Raw genomic sequence first — 17,301 nt, forward strand, 5'->3', positions numbered from 1 at the left:
AAGGCAAGGACATAGAGCAAATTTGCATCAAGATTGGTGGATAGGTGAGTAAGAAGATGGAACAAGGAACAAGGGGTGGTGTGGTGGTTTAGAAGACTATATGGAAAAGTTTTCCGTGCATGTGAAGCCTGGTGCGAAAGCAGCCTATTAAAGGCGCCACAAAGCAGTGGATGACAGAGGGTGTATAGTTACTTTGTTTGCCTTCAGATCCATTCTCCACTTTGCTCCACCCTTCTCTATGGCCTGGAAGGCTGAATTCTCTGGAATCCATCGCCTGGGCTCCTTTGCTTTGTGGCTTCTAGGTGGCTCAGCCACTGGGGGACACCAGCAGGAGAGTGGAGGGCAAAAGGGGAGAGAAGTCTGACCCTCCCCACTTGGCCTTGTTTCTGGCCGTGGTCGTGTCCTCCCATAACTACAGCTCCTCCTGTGCAGTTCCTCTCCCACAGCTCCAGTTCTCAATCTGCTTTCAGCTGCACCATTTTCCCCACGCCCTCCCTTTCAGGCCTTGGAGTGGTACTGGTTTTCCCCCCTTGCTAGTCCTGTTATAGTGTTGCTAGTGCCACAGTTTCCCTTGACTCTGCTCTGGCCTCTAGAAGTAGCCTCTTTATTATAAAGTTTCTTGGAAACTTTCTCTTTTGGGACTCTCTCTTGCTGGGACCTTCACCAGTACAGAGATTCTAACCCCGTAGCATTCATGCTTCTGCTACTTCCGCTTCTACTGTTCCCTTTGTTCAGCACTGTTCCAGGTAGTCACAGATGTTGCCTTCCAACTTACGTGACAGGGTTTTCCAGAGTCAAGGTGGCAGTGATATGGTTCTGTGGAAAGAGCACAGACATGGAGGCGCTAGGCTGTTGTCACATTCTTTTTAGCTCCTGTTTTCTTTCCTGCAAGGGCATCATAATGCCTCCCTACCTAGCGCAAGGTTGTGGTGTTGCTCAGATGAACTGTTTGTAAAATGTTACATATTATAAGTGAATTTTTAATCCACAGTGCCACCACCGTCACTCTGCTGGTCTCAGGAATACAATGAGTCTAAAAAATTCATTGTATTTGATATTGTGATCTCTTTTTATCACAGTCAAGTGCTCTACTTTTGAGAATTTGTATGCTTTCAAAGGTGATGGTACATAAAAGTCGGACACTAAGAAAGAATTTATGGAACTGGGCAGGAATAGCCCTGCTGACAGCTTTTGTATCTTTCAGGTTACAGCCTGAAATAATTGTCAAGAGAGTCAAGTTTATGTGTGAGATGGAAGAGTAGGAAATTAAGGGCTAGAATCTTGCACATCATTGTGGCTTTGTTTCATCTCCTAGGTGTTGGTTCCCAAACATGGTCCCAGCACCGGCAGCATCAGCATCCCATGGAACCTTTTGGAAATGCAAATCCTCAGGACCAGCATTCTTTATTTTGTAAAAGCTTCCTAGGTACTTCTCTGATGCACACTCAAGTTTGAGAACCATTGTCCTAGGGGGAAAGGCTTTGCCAGACCTGGGATACTTCCCACACATGGTCAGTAAGTGAAGAGAAACCCACTGCCCAAGAGGGACACTTAATGTATAAAATCAGTGGGACTTGGTGAAGCGGGTTTAGTAACTGTATTTCCCAAATGATGTCTGAGGTGTTTTTACATGACTTATTTAGTTTTCTACTTACTAAAATATTACACTGACTTATAATTAAATAAGAACTTCACACTCATAAATATGGAAGACTCTCATTATAATAATTTGTTTTTATATTAATTTGGCTACAATATGGGTCAAATTACAGTTGCTAAAAACATAATTACTCAAATAATTGGTCAAACAAAACAATTGGGCAAATTTCCTGTTCCCCAAGCCAGCTTTCTTTTCTTTTCTCTCTTTTTTTTTTTACCCCCCACCCCTCCCTGGGAGGCAGTGGTGGCCATGGAGCTGCTGGGCCTAATCCAGGTCAGGGGTGGGGGAGCACGGCTGTGGTGGCTGTCTTAGCGGCTGCTCCCACAGCTGAAAGCCGCAGGCCTCATCCTACAAGGTCTCCGAGCCAGCTTTTAAGAATAGTTTCCCTTAACAATACTTATATTTACCTCCAGGTGGACTCACCAATTTACTTCTATAAGATTCTAGAAGGAGGATCAGGTAAGTGGCTACCCCCTTATATATGTAGCTTATTAATGTAGGTTCACAAATAGAACTCACCCTATATTCCACAGTAATTTTGGAGTTAAGTTAGTTCAGATTCTAACCCTGCCTGTGCTGTGCCTGTCACTGTGTATCTTGAATAAACTGTTTGAGCCTCATTTTTTTAAATCTATAAAATGATGAAGATTAAAGTATGTAAAATGCCTAGCACAGGACTTGGTTTATTTTATTGTAGTCCCCTAGTCATTTTATTAATCATCTTTTTTTCTTTTATTTCACAGCTGGATCCACTTCCTTATTTTTTTATGAAAGATGGTTGTAAGACATTGAAATTCTTGTACCAGGAAGGAGATGCTCCTGGCGTTGGTAAGAATGTTTTCCCAGGGTAATGTGCTGGCTAGTAGTTAATAAATGTTAAAAGTGCATCTCTTATACATGGGAAATCTTGTATTTATAAAGAAAATTTATCAGAAGCTAACATCTTTAAAAAAATACATTTTCAACCCAAATATATATTTCAGGTATTACTATAATGATTTAAGGAGAAAACATTCTTATAGAAATCATTGACCTCTCCTGGGGAATACAAATTTTCACTAGAATTTAATTGGATTTTCCCTGAAACAGGTGGAGCCATTTTATACACGTTTTCAGATGATAGGCAATAGTTACAAAACCACCAGAGAGCTCAGCAGCCACCCCCTGTGGTCCTTGGTCACATCTGTCTGCTGCAGCTACCAGTTGGAATATCTGGCTTCCCCTACTGTTCACATTATTCCTAAAATAATTAACAGTTTACCAAGTTGTTAAACCTTTGTCTTAATAACTAGGTGCAAGAGCCATCCCTTAGGTCTTAGACTCCTTACTCTCTAAACACTGGATTTTACCTTCAGTGTGTCCCTCCCATTGGTCTTTTCTTGCTTTGCTCCCCTGCTGCCTTGCAGCCAGACCCATGCTTCATGCCTGCCCTAGTATTCCAGATTGAAAACCAGTATCTCTGTTACCAGATTCCCCCTCTGAAGTTCACACTACTTATTCCTGCCAAGTAAATCTTTTCTTGTGCTTCTAGTTATGGGATTGGGTCCAACCCCTCATTTATCTGCTAACGCCCACAGTAACCTGGACCCACAGTACCTGTTTGGTCTGATTTCCTTTTCTTCCAGACATGAGTCTTCTGCTCCTTGTAAGCCAGTCCCTTCAGTGTTTTCTCTTCATACCAGAGTCATTCCTGTGTGCTTTTCTCCATCCTCCTGAGTCTCAGAATGCCTTCCTTCTTTCCACCTAGCCAAGTCCTGCCCCTGCTCCAGATGACCTGATGCACTCTCTTCTACAGAGCCTTCCAGAATGTTGCAGACCACACCCATCCCTGTTCTCCAGACTCCTGTCTCATTTAAAGTCTGCACTGTAAAACACAGCACCTGATTATGTTCTTCTAATTTCATCTAATTGTTAAATATATATGTCTTTCTTCCCCAACAAAATAAAGTCTTACGTAGCGACTAGGTCTGCTCTGTGGATTTTCTGTCCCTCACAGTTCCTATTCTGGGGCATTATTGTGTGGTCCATATTTTCATAACTCATCAAAAATTAAAACAATAGCTGAAAATTATAGAAAGATAAGAAAATATCTACCATTAGAATAAAAATAAAAATCACCCACATTCTTACTTACTTGAAATAAGCCTTGTTGACTCGTTGATGGACACACACACTCTCCTTTTCTCTCTCTCTGAGGCTAATGTAGCTATTATTTTCAAAACTTATCTCCTATTAATAGAATTTAGGTTGTTTATAACTTTTTGTTCCTTTAAACAATGTCTCAATGAAAACCATTGAAGCTAATTCTGTGTGGATTAGGAAGACTTTTTGGGAAGAATTCTTAGGAGGGAAATTGTCAGAAGAAAGGATAGATCTATGTTTAATTACTATTTTTGCTATCTTGAAAGTAATACATTTATCAGTTTGGTAAATATTTCTCTACCTGTCTTTCTTATATGCACATACTAACATATAAATGCTTATCATTTAAAAATCTGATTATATATTTTATTCTCAACATGCCTTTTGGACTCAACATTGTCTATGTTTAAAAAATGTACAGTATTCCATAGTACAGTTGCATTGTGATTTTTAGAAATCATTCCCCTATTATGGATCTGCCAGCCAGGAGTATGTTCAACTGTAAGTCAGAGAAATCCTAACAGTGTCTTAAACAAATAGGGGGTCTGTTTTTTTCTCATAACAAGATAGGCAGTACCTAGCAGTGGTTCAGATGCTGAGTAGTGCCATCTGAAAACAGATTCCTTTTATCCTGTCATTCTTCACATGTTGGTTTTGTGTTTAGGTTTGCCCCATAAAGCTCTAGGCATCACATCCAGGTTCAAGGCACTTGTGGTAAAGGGCCTCGCTAATCACACACACCTCTCCCCTTTATCAGGAAAGCTGAAGTTGTCTTACTGGCCAGAACTGTGTCACATGGCTACCTAGGGTCTAGGGAGGCTGGGAAAGCAGCTGTTTTCCAGGGAATGTACACATTGCTTAATGGGACAAAGTCAGGTTATCAAAGGAAAAGAGGAAGGAGGATATTTGGGGTAGAGCCTCTTGCCAATCTTGAATGAGCATTTAAGCTCTTACATTGTACCAGGGTTCTTTGGCTGCAAGGAACAGAAATAGACTCTGGCTTATGTAGGAAAAAAAATGTTTGGTTAGTTCACAAATTTTAGAATTAGTTGAGCCACCAGGCCTTGGAAAGGGCAGGAATTGAGCATTTCCATGGATTTTAGGGCAGTTATTTTAGGATTCATCACTAGGTTGACATCTCTCAAATCCCCTTCTATCTTTGTGTGTCTCTATTCAAGATTTTCATTCTTGCAGAGTGTCTAATTAGCCTAGTTTTCAGGCGCCCACCACTGCAGCAGAGACTGGTGTCTCCAGAATCACAGAATGGGAGGAATCTCCCAAACCCAAAGGAAGGCAGGCAGGGCATACAAAACATTTCTGTGGTTTTGTGATGGGGAATTAAAATTTTTATTTATTATATTTTAAATTGGCTATTGTAAATAGAAAAACTATTGATTTTTGCATATTAATATTACAACCAGACATCTAACAATTATATTGTTAATAGTTTTTTATAAGCCAGTCAGAGAAAGACAAATATCACATGATCTCACTTATATGTGGAATCTAATGAACAAAATAAACCGACGAACAAAACAGGTATAGAAACATGGATGCATGGAACAGACTGATAGATCTCAGAAAGGAGGGGAGGGGGGTATGGGAAGAGATTAACAAAAGAATTTATATGCACAGCCCATGGACGCAGACAATAGTGTGGTGAAGGCCTGGGGTGGGGAAGGGGCTGGGTGGAGGGGGGAAGTAGAGGGAAAATAGGAGATATCTTTAATAATGTCAACAATAAAAAATAAACTTAAAACAATAGTTCTTTAAATTAAAGAAAGATTTGTAATTAAATGATTAGTTTTCATTGGAATTAGTTCAAGGAAGACTTAAATATAAATAGGGTGCTATGAGTATATTTAATAGGCGACTGGATCTTCTCAGGGGAGTCAGTGAGGCTTCCTAGAGACATGGCCTTTCAGCCAAGGTCTGAAAGATAAATTGGAATTAGGTAGGCAAAACATGGGGGTAGGATAGGAGACCAGTTTGTGGGGAAGCTCTGCCTGAGGCCTGGCCAAAAGGAACAGATGTGCAGAGCTCAGGGAAAGGAACCAGAGGAGGCCCCAATTTAAGAATTCCAATATTGTCATCTTTTTGTAGACAAAAAACAATTTATTCCACAACCATATCAAAAACTTCTTACAATAAAGTAAAGCAAGAAGTGACAGTGTAAGATGCAGAGTAATTTATCACATTTTATCAGTTATGTGATCATGTACTAAATTCTTGACTTCTGTTTTCAGAATGTGGCCGAATTATTGCTGGAGCAACTAAAGGGTCAAAAATGATGAGACTGTATGTAGACAATGCGGCCCCGGAGAAACTGAAAGGACTGTGTGTATTTTTTGTTCGCTGTCACAGTAACATTGCTATAAATGTTAAAAATATTCATGAGGTATGTTTACATTTTGTTTTCAGATAGATAAACATTTTTCCAGCTTTATTGAGATAAAATTGACATATAAGGTTGTGTAAGTTGAAGGTGTACAATGAGTTGATTTAATGCACTTTATATTGAGAAATGATCACCACTGTAGCATTACCAACACCTCCAACACCTCACGTGATTACTCCTTCTTTCTTGGTGATGATATTTAAAATCTACTCTGTTAGCAGCTTTCAAGTATATAATATGGTATTGCTAGCTATAATCACCATGCTGCACGGTAGATCCCCAAAACTTACTCAAAACAGAGTTTGTACCCTTTATTTGACCAATGTTTTTTCATGCAAAATTCTGGGCACAAGGCCAGTTTCATTGCTCTTTCCCTGGACTGACACAGTATTTCTGATCCCCTTTTCAGAGACCGGGCAACTTTCAACTGAGAACTTTCTTTATGCAGGAGGCCCAGTTTCATTTCCCTCTCACTACATAGGCTCCAGGCCGTATCTCCTTCCTTCTGTGAAAATTAAAGCACCAGGGAAAGTGTTTACTTGATGAACAAGCATGTAAATGGTTAAAATGGGGGCAGAATAGGAATTTATTGATTTTAGAACTCTAATATTCATGACCACTTAAGTTTTCCCAATAGTTTATAAAATGTGTTGTCTATGCTTACTGTAATGTTGTGATTTTCAGTTCCTTAATGGGATGAGCATATAAAAGAACATTTGAACACTGCCTTTCAGGAAGTGTTATTCACTGTTCTGGATGCCTCCGCCGGACTCCTAGTTGGGATTAGGAATATGCTGGCAAAGATATTTCTACCAGCTATTCTTGCAACAAATAATTGGGGTGCTTTAAACCAGTCCAAGCAGGGAGAATCGGAAAAACACATTTTCACTGAAACTATCAACAGATACCTTTCATTTTTAGATGGTAAGTATAAAGTTTCATGTTTAATAAAATACTAAAAATGAGAAAATTAACTATAAGATATGTTATTAAAAATAAGCATTAGGGAAAAAAATTTCCATTTCAAAAGGAGATGTTAAAGTAATTATCAGACCTAGAGGTAAAATATCAAGTCATTAGGACATCTCTTTTCGGGGATCTTTGCAGAAGTAAGATAAGTTTTCATTTTTTGTTTTCCATAGTAGCAGGAGGATTCTCTTGCTATATTATTTGTGAAAAATTTCACCATATTTAAAAATATATACCTTATTATAAACATATATTATTTCGTATTGTAAAAGTACAATTTTATTAACAAACCATCAGGTCACAGTCTAATGATCAATTATAATTATATTATGTTTCTATAAAGTATTAGATCTCTAACATTTTAGTTATTACAGCCTGAAACCACACAGTGATATTTAACACATTGACATAAAACACCTCAATATTTTTTTCCTTTTAGGTGCTAGAATAAGTATTGAGGGAACAGTTAAGTTAAAGAAGATAGACAACTTTGATTTTTCCAAACTGCATACCTTTGAAGAAGTGACAGCTGCAGCTAGCAATTCAGAAACTGTTCGTCAGTTAGAGGACGTGCTGATGATATGGTACAAACAGATTGAACAGGTGAGCTAACTCAGGTAATTTCATCAGGTATGAGTCGCAGTGACACCTGTGTTCTAGTCACTGCAGTTTATCCCTAAAAGCAAAGGGAAGAGGAGTCTTCCAGATTCTGTTATGAAACTCAGCCTATTCTTCACTCCAGTGCAAAATTTATTATTCTTGATGAACCACTTAAAACAAATTTTAGGATAATTCTCACATTAAGGAAGAAACTATAACAATATGGATTGAGAATGAAATAATGAAGAATCAGGAGTAGCCTACATTTATCTCTAATACTTTACATATTGTTTCTGCTCTTCAGAAGAGAAAGAGGAAAAGAACACAATGAAGAGATTATAGCTACAGTGTTAGGCACTAAATAAATACCTCTTGGTTGATCAATGGAATTGTCTGTGTTGACAAAGAGCTCCAAACTAGGCTCATTCATACCAGTACTACTCTGGACATGTAAATTTTCTCTGGCACTAACAAAAGCAGTGTTAGGAATGGGGTATATGTCAACATTCTGAGAGTTGCCAACTAATAAACATTACTGATTTTCTCCAGCTTCTTTTAAGATTCCCCCTCTTTCTTGAATTCTTGGCATTTTAATTATGATGTGTCTGGGTATGGGCCTCTTTGGATTCTTCTTGCTTGGAGCTCTCTGTGCCTCCTAAACTTGTGTGACTTTTTCCTTCACCAGGTTAGGGATGTTTTCTGCCATTTCATCAAACAGGTTCTCTAACCCCTGCTTACTTTTGACCTCCTCTGGCATTCCTATGATGCGAATATTGTTACGTTTCATGCTGTCCCACAGTTCTTTTAGACTGTCCTCCTGTTTTTTGTTTTTTTGTTTTCAGGTCTCTGATTGAGTGATTTTTTTCTACCCTGTCTTCTAATTTGCTGATCTGATCCTCAGCTTTCTCTAATCTGCTGTTTATTACTTCCAGTGTATTCTCTATTTCTGCTATGTCTTTCTTCATTTCTGACTGGTCATTTTTCATAGTTTCCATATCTTTTTTCATGCTGTTGAGCATCCTTACAATCAATATTCTGAATTCTATATCTGATACATTGCTTATCGCCATTTCAACTAGCTCTTCTTCTGCAGAATTCTCTTGTTCTTTCATTTGGGGCTTGTTTTTATGTCTCCCCATTTTGGCTGCCTACTTGGGTTTGTTTTTAAGTGTTAGGTAGATCTGCTAGGACTCTCAGTCTTTTTGGAGGGTCTTTGGTACTGGCCACTGACAAACGCAGTTTGTGACTGGCCTTGAGTAACCTGTTTGGAGCTATCAACAACCCACGGCTTGAGGTCCCCTCTGTTGGGGCTGGGTGCATTTGGACAGGACTGAGATGCACACCAAGTCTTCTTTTCTACGGCCTGGGTCCCGAAGCAGATCAGGCACCCTGATCTCAAAAGCACCCTGATCTCAAAAGACTCAAAGCACCCTGAGGTCTGCCTCTGCCTGCAGACTGATTAATCTGGTTCTCTTAATAAGCCCCAGGTTTTAGAAACATCTCTGGGCAGGGGGAGAGGCTTTCCAGCAGGGTGGGGCAATTGCTTCCCCGCTCAGGCAAAAGCCAAAAATTTGCCGCCCAAGAAAGATGTCCTTCACAGTCTAGGGGAATGACTCAGCACAGGAATCCAGATGGGTGTCCCCGATCTCACTCTCCAGAGCCCATAACGGCAGACTCTCTTCACACAGCTCCAGTCCACTCTGCCCTCCCTTTGCTGGAGCCCAAGGTGAGTGGCTGCACATGAAACATTGTGTATTGGCTCTTTAAGAGGGTGCCTGCGGTTCTAGCTGCCTCTCCCTGGCAGACAGAAACCCAACTGATTTTCACAGTCAGATGTTATGTGGGCACCTTTCTCAGTTCTTGTGCTCTTGGCTGGGAAGCCCAGCCTGGGGTTTAGGCCCCAGAGTCCTCAGTGGAACCCCCCACAGCTGAGCTATCCCTCCGGACCTTCAGATCCTGCCTTTGGGAGTCCAGCCAGCCCTGTCACGTCCGCACTTCCAACCGGTCTCTATGCGGTCTCCACTTTTCCTCCTTGGTTATGAGGGTGCTTTCCAGCTAGTCTTCAGTTGGTTTTCAGAATGGTTTTTCTACGTTTTAGTTGTAAATCCAGGTTGGTCCCAGGAGAGTTTCAGTGTAGCTTCCACTCAGTCTGCTGCCATCTTGGATCTCTATAGTAATATCTTCTTAAACAAGGTACAAAACCCAGAAGCCATTAAAGAAAAAAGTGATAGATTTGGCTACGTTAAAAAAAAATTATTAACATCCATATGGCAAAAACCACCATAAACAAAGTTAAATGACTTTCTGGGAGGAAATAATAAGTATCCATAATATATAAAGACCTATAAGTCATTAATAAATGGGCAATTCAGAGAAAAATAGGCCAAGGATATGAACAGTGTTATTTAAGGAACGTACATGGAGACGTTGGGCTTGGGAAAAAAGGGGGTGTAGGAGTGACAGGGTATTTTCAACTGTTTGATGGAATTTAATGTGAGATTAAACTTGTACCAAATGGTCCTAGAGGGCAGAAGTAAGACCAGAGAGAGTGATGGTTATAGGGCAAGAGATGGAAATAGAATGTGCTGAATTCCTAGCTGGATTATCATCTATGAATAATGTAACAGGAATTAAACATCAAAAGGGTCATTTTATTTAAAATTTAAAAGTTAATTTTAAGGTCCATTTTCATTCTTTAATTCAGTTGTTCAAATTATATAGATGTTCAGCCATTTTAAAAAGCTTAAATTATATCTAGTATCCTCTATTTGAGGAGGTAGAGAAGCTTGTAATTAGGAAGAGTTCCATAAACCATGGTTAAAATTGAAAGATTTTATGGATTCAAAATAGAACTTTCATAGGTTATAAAAATCAACTATGTATTTTATCTCATGTAGCCTTAAAAATTCCATCATAGTTTAAGTTATGAAAAGTTATAAACATTAATACTTTAAACAAAAATAAATATAAAAAAGTTATAAACATTAAAAACACCTCTGTAACTGACATTAAACAGATTCTGTTTTCCATATTTGCTTCAGATCTTTATTTTCACTAAAGTCTTACCCTTTCTTCTCTCTCCCTTTGTATAACCAGTATCCTGATGTTATTGATTCCAACCGTTTCTCAAAAGGTTTACACTTTTATTGCATTTACAAATTTATAAGCTTTATATTATAGATAGAAATAAATTATACATATACTGTGTATTTGTGTTTAAAATCTTTACATAAATGCTATAATACCAATAAGGAATTCTCTTTCATTCATGTTGGTACAAGTAAATTTTAATTTAAATCCTCATCCTCGGATTTTTTTTTTCCATTGTTTTTTGGAGAGAGTGGAAGCGGGGGAGAGAGAGAGGGAGAGGGTAGAGAAAGAGAGAGAGAAACATTGATTTGAGAGAGACACATTGATTGGTTGCCCCCCACACCTGCCTCACCCGGGCCGGGGATTGAACCAGAGATCCTTTGGAGCATGGGCCAGTGCTCTAGCCACTGAGCCATACCAGCCAGGGCTGGGACCCCTTTTTTATTCCACTGGTTTACTTATTTGTTTTTGTACTTAATATCATGCTGCTTTTATTTCTGTAGCTTTTTACTAAACCAACATTTGGTATGGCAAGTCCCTTTCTGTATTTTCCTTCAAAATTGCACTGATTATTTCTGGTTAATTGTTCTTTCAAATTAGTTTGTAAGTATCATCAAAGACCCTTTTGAGATTTTGGTTGAAAGTTCATTGAATGTATATATTAATTTAGAGAAAAGTGCCATCTTTATATTATTGAATTTTTCCATCCATGAACATGGTATATCTCTCCATTTATTTAGGTCTTTTGTGTGCTGGAAGTAAGTTTTCTAATTTTCCCCAAAAATATCTTACCCATCTTTTGTTAATCTCTCAGTATCTTATCATTGTTATTATTTGTTATAGCAAATGCTATATTTTTATATTTACATTTTTAGAATGTTATATGGTTTATAAAGAAATGCTACTGAAATGCTACCGATATTTATGTATACATCTAGCAACCTCACTTTTATTAACTATAAAAGTTTGTCTTTAGATATTCTTGAATTTTTAGAATGTGGTCAACCGTATTAGCTGTAGTTATTCCATCTTTGTTTTTTCATTTCCAATTATTATTGGAATTCTTTTGTTTACTTATCTTCTTTTGGAATCTCCATTACCAGGTTGAATGGAGGTGGGTGATGATAGTGGCAAAGTTGTCTTGTCCTTGGTTTTAAAGTGATATTTTCTAAAATTTCACCTTTAAGTCTGTTTGCTATAGATTTTTGGTAGCTAGGTACTGTTTATCATGTTAAAGAACTTCCCATCTATTCTTAGTTTGCTAACAGTTTTAAACATTCCTCAATGTTGAATGTCATTCATACTTTTTGCTTCCTTTGAAAAGATGAAAGTAATGAGCTTTTACAAGAAAGTAACATTTCTATATTCTGTGAATTTTTTTGATTGCAGGTACTTATTGAGAGTGAGCAGATGAGGAAAGAAGCTGATGACTCAGGCCCACTCACTGAACTGGAACACTGGAAACGCATGTCAGCCAAATTCAATTATATCATTGAACAGATTAAAGGGCAAAGTTGTAAGGCTGTCATAAATGTGCTTAATGTTGCACACTCCAAACTATTAAAGGTAAAAGGCCTTGAATTTTAAAGTTTGGTGTACTTCAGAACAACCAACTGGAAAATTACCCTTGTTGAACTGCTTCTCTGCATCATATATGGAAATCATATATGTAAAAGTATTAAACTTTGAGTAAGGGTTTCTCATATGCTACAGTTACTTCCAAAGAGGAAAAGGAAGTATAGAAATGAAGATTTAGTCCTCAATATTTTGCACACCAATTTTGACAATACTACTGTGGGATGATTGCCATTGATTTTTAAATTGTTTTTGAAATTGTAAATCAACAGGCTCCTTGAGGTAAAGAACTGTATAGAGAGTCAAAAGGAAAAATGTCCTCTCATCATCTCATTCCGACTATCTTACCTTTTTCCCTAGAGGTCATCTTTACTGACAGTTTGGCTTAGTTCTTTCCAGTCCCTTTTCTTTTTCTCTACTCTTCCTCCCCTGCACCTCTGATAGCCACCGTACTGTTGTCTATGTCTGAGTTAAAACAAGTCTCTCTTAATGACACACCCTTCCACCTCACAACTGTTCCGGAATAAGTACATAGAGACAACCAGTTTTTTAGGTTTTTTTTAAAAATTTTTTTATATATCTTTATTGATTTCAGAGAGAGGGCAGCAGAGGGAGAGATAGAAACACCAATGATGAGAGAGTCATTGGGGATCGAGCCCGCAACCCGGGCATGTGCCCTGACCGGGAATCGAACCTCGATCTGGATCCTAGGTCTATGCTCAACCGCTGAGCCACGCCCGGCCGGGCTAGTTGTTGTTGTTTTTAAAAAAATACACCTTCTGTGATATTTGTATATTAGCACACTACATACATATGAAATGACATAGTTTTGTGTTTCTATTTTCTTATAGTGTCATAGTGTGTTTTTCTTCAACTCCTATTCCCCCCAATAGCATGTCTTAGAGTTATATCTGTTGGATCGAGCCATGTAGTTTTCCATAATTTAATATACCAGGTTTTGTCTAATTATTTTCCTGTTTATAGACAGATTCTTTTCTCTTTCCCCCCCCAACAGTCTTGACATATAATTCACATACTATTTATTTCTCACATTTAAAATGTGTAATTCATTGGTTTTTAGTATATTCACAGAGTTGTGCAGCCATCACCATGAGCAGTTTTAGAACATCTTCATCACCCTGAAAAGGGACCCTGTACACTTAAGCTACCACCTCCCATCTCCACCTGTCTCCCTCCCTCCACCCCAGGGCTAAGTAACTACCAGTCTACTTTTTATCTCTATTGGCCTGTTTTGGACATTTCATATAAATGGGATCATTTTTACTGCTTCTTTCACTTAGCATAATGTTTCCAAAGTTTATCCATGTTGTAGCATGTGTCAGCACTTCATTCCTTTTTACAGCTGAATAATATTCCATTGTAGATGATATCTCATTTTATCAGTTTATGGACATTTGGGTGGTTTCCACTTTTTTGCTATTGTGAGCAATGCTGCTATGAACGTTCTTGTACAAGTTTTTGCATGGACATATGAAGTAGTAGTAGAATTTCTGGGTCAGATGCTAACTCTGTGTTTAATTTTTTGAGGAAAATTGTTCCTTTTCTATGTGTTCACAAACATTGCTGCAGTTAAAACGTATATATGCATACATGCAAGTATTTCCCTAGGGTGTATACTCTACCTTTGTCAATACTTATTATCAGTTACATTTTTTTCTCCAGTCTGATGTGGAAAATGGCTTTTATTTGACTTTTCCTTATCAATAGTGAAGTTGGTCATCTTTTAAAGTTTATTGGCTGGGTATTTGCATTTCCTCTCTTGTGAACTGGCTATTTTATCTTTCCCCCATTTAAAAAATTCAGAAATTATTTTTTGCTGGTTCTAGGAGTTCTTTATTATTATCACTATTAATCAGTTATTACATATGTTGAGTGAGGCAGCCCACCATGGTCCCTGAGAATCTCTGGGCATTCTTGGTGGATATGAAAATTTCGCTTTGCTGATAAGGAATATTTTCCTGGAGTAATATTCTGTTTTCATAGTTTGACTGATACTTGAATACCCAGAATAATGTAAATAACGAACCTACAAAAGTCACTCTAAATAGAAGCAGATCCAGTAATTACCGGTGGAATAAATCTTCAGTTTTAGTACATCATTTAAGGTGTTTATAACTTTAAGTCTTAAATAATATGACAAAAACTTACATCAATCACATTTAAGTATCTACTCCTTTAGTATATACATGATTAAAGAAGAGAGCTTGAATTTCTTGGTTAAACTTTAGCACAGTTATATATTTGGATGTGTCATAGAATTCTCATACTTTTTTTTCTTAGAATTGGCGTGATTTGGATGCAAGAATCACAGATACAGCAAATGAATCAAAAGATAATGTCAGATATTTGTACACTCTAGAAAAAGTATGTCAACCTCTCTATAACTATGACCTAGTAAGTATGCTTTTAAAAGTCTGACCTCATTTGTGAATTAAGACAGATATACTCGTTATTTCACAAGTGACATTCCGTCATCTCTGTTGTATTCTGTATTAGGAAGCAAGTCAGGAGGGCCAGTGCGCACTCTGGAGAGGGGTTTATAGAAGAGTGCAAGTACCGTGAGAATGAGCATCACTGGGGCCGCCTTTGAGGCTTCCTCCCAGTTTAGAGATTAGATCTAAAGTCGTGATGACATAGTGACTTTACCAGCATCACTCAAGCTAGACAGTGATGTGGGACAGGGCCCATCTTCTAGTATCTAACCTACTTTTCTTGCAATATTTCTCTAGAGTTCCTTTAAAGGACATATTAGGCCCAGCCGGGTGTGGCTCAGCAGTTGAGCGTCAACCTAGGGTTCGATTCCCAGTCAGGGCACATGCCCGGGTTGCGGGTTCGATCCCCAGGTGGGGGCATGCAGGAGGCAGCCAATCAATGACTCGTCATTAATGTTTCTATCTCTCTCCCTCTCCTTTCCTCTCTCTGAAATCAATAAAGATATATTTTAAAAAAAAGGACTTATTAGTACTCCCGTTTGCTTTTACTTTTCTAAAATTTATATTAGTTTTTGATTCATAAATTATCTGGTAATTCATAATGTTTTATATGAAATACCAAAACTAAAGCGAACTCTCTATCCTTTAGATAGAGGGGAAATCAAGGAGACCAGTATTGAGAACTTATGGCAGTTGTAGTTTTAAAGATGTCCACAGTCTTGAGAACTCTGGCCTTTCATTATAGGCATTGTAGGCGTTTCCATATATTTTCATTCTATATTCACATCAGTCCTCATTTTAAAGACAAGTATAAGTGATGGGAATGAATTTAAATCCAGCACTCTTTGGCATTATAGGCTGTATTTTTTCCCCATTTCATTTTGCTGCCTCTTCAAAATATTCTCTAAATTAAAATGCTCTCAAAATAGTTTATATTAGTGTCTGATATACATATTCAGCATTCTCCATTCTGATTTTTGAAGAGCTAGTCAAATCTTCCACACACATAGCACCATTGGCCATCTGGCTGGTTAACCAGCCTTTTTTGGGGGTAGGGTAAATGCTGGTTTCATCCTAGAGGCAGGGACAGGGGAAGAGTCTTTGTCCCATATCAATTTAGATTTGGAGAAGAGGGATGTGTAAGGACAGTTTGTACCCATCCCAAGAAGGTATTGGTAGACAAAGAATTTAATGTGGGTGGGGAGGGAAAGGGGGCTTGAGAGCTCTGAGCAGGTGCAATTCTTAACTGCCATGTGGGAATCCATCATCTATCAGGAAGCACCATGAAAGAGGATAGGAAGCCTTCTCAGAAGTAGTCTTAATTGATTCCATAAAGAGATGATGGACTTTAATTTATTTACAGCTTGTTGTTTATAAAGAAAAAGTATGATTTTATTAAACTTCACTCTCTGTTCACTTCTACCCATAGTACCAGCAACTGGACTTCTGTTGGGAACCTTTTGAAAATCTGTTTCACATAAGAACATCTTAGGTGTTTCTGGGTATATGACCATGAGTAAAAAACCCCAGATTATATGGTGATAGAGAAATATGACTGTTGCTTGGCTCACTCTACCTCACTGACTCAGTTCCTCAGCTTTTAACATGTGCAATTCAAATTTGTGTCTAAGAAAAATTAGGATTATCACATGTCACAAGGATTTGGGGTTACAAGAGCTGAAGAAACAAATATTAAATACACATATACGCAGTGCCTGTTCTGGAAGGACTACCTACAAGTGGCTCTTGATGTAAAAAATCATAGATGAAGCGAATACAGCAGAATGTTTACATTTGCCAAATCTGGTGATGGGAATAGATGATCATTAGACTATTCTCTTCCTCTTTCTATATATTTAAAGCTTTTCGTTATATAAAGTAAACTTGGAAAAAAGATACAATGGTTTTTATTGTTATCAAGACCTCTAAATTTTAAGGTATACTGATTTCAACTTCTTGGTTCAAAAGACTTGCTTAAATTCACACGATTTTCAAATCTTTTAGTTCTGCCTTCCTCTTATTCCGGTAATTTATAAAACTTTGTTCAATTGTTCTAGTCAAGAATGTACATTATTACTGTTATTACTATTATTTTATTGTTATTGAGCTTTTTACATTCTCTGGTACCGGAATGTTTCAAACATTTTCTTTTGAAATTAGAGCAGTGCTAATAGTATCGACTCATATCATTCCTTTCCCTCATACACCCACTATTTTTGTAGTTTCAAAAATTATTTTCTTGTCATTTTCTTTATTCTTAATAAGCAACCAGCAATTTCTGTTAAAGTGGAGAGGACTCATGCTTCCGTTTCTCATTGAAAACTTTTATGAATTTTATGTTTAATGTTTTATTTTATCATCCTGGTGTTGCAGTTTAGGAATATTTACTGTTACATATTTTACATATAAAATGC

At 37.8% G+C, this 17,301-nt stretch overlaps 1 protein-coding gene across 1 annotated transcript in view; it reads left to right on the plus strand.

The window, feature by feature from the left end:
- The window catches only part of DNAH8 (dynein axonemal heavy chain 8), a 243,812-nt gene that overhangs the window by 3,662 nt on the left and 222,849 nt on the right, over positions 1-17,301 (plus strand). Inside the window, exons 4-9 of the mRNA XM_087817239.1 lie at positions 2,404-2,488; positions 6,049-6,200; positions 6,935-7,124; positions 7,609-7,772; positions 12,249-12,425; positions 14,736-14,849. Of these exons, the coding sequence (XP_087673365.1) occupies positions 2,404-2,488; positions 6,049-6,200; positions 6,935-7,124; positions 7,609-7,772; positions 12,249-12,425; positions 14,736-14,849 (882 nt within the window). The remainder of the gene's footprint in view (positions 1-2,403; positions 2,489-6,048; positions 6,201-6,934; positions 7,125-7,608; positions 7,773-12,248; positions 12,426-14,735; positions 14,850-17,301) is intronic.

This window comes from Miniopterus natalensis, chromosome 5 (assembly GCF_054644295.1).
Source record: "Miniopterus natalensis isolate mMinNat1 chromosome 5, mMinNat1.hap1, whole genome shotgun sequence".
NCBI lineage: Eukaryota > Metazoa > Chordata > Mammalia > Chiroptera > Miniopteridae > Miniopterus > Miniopterus natalensis.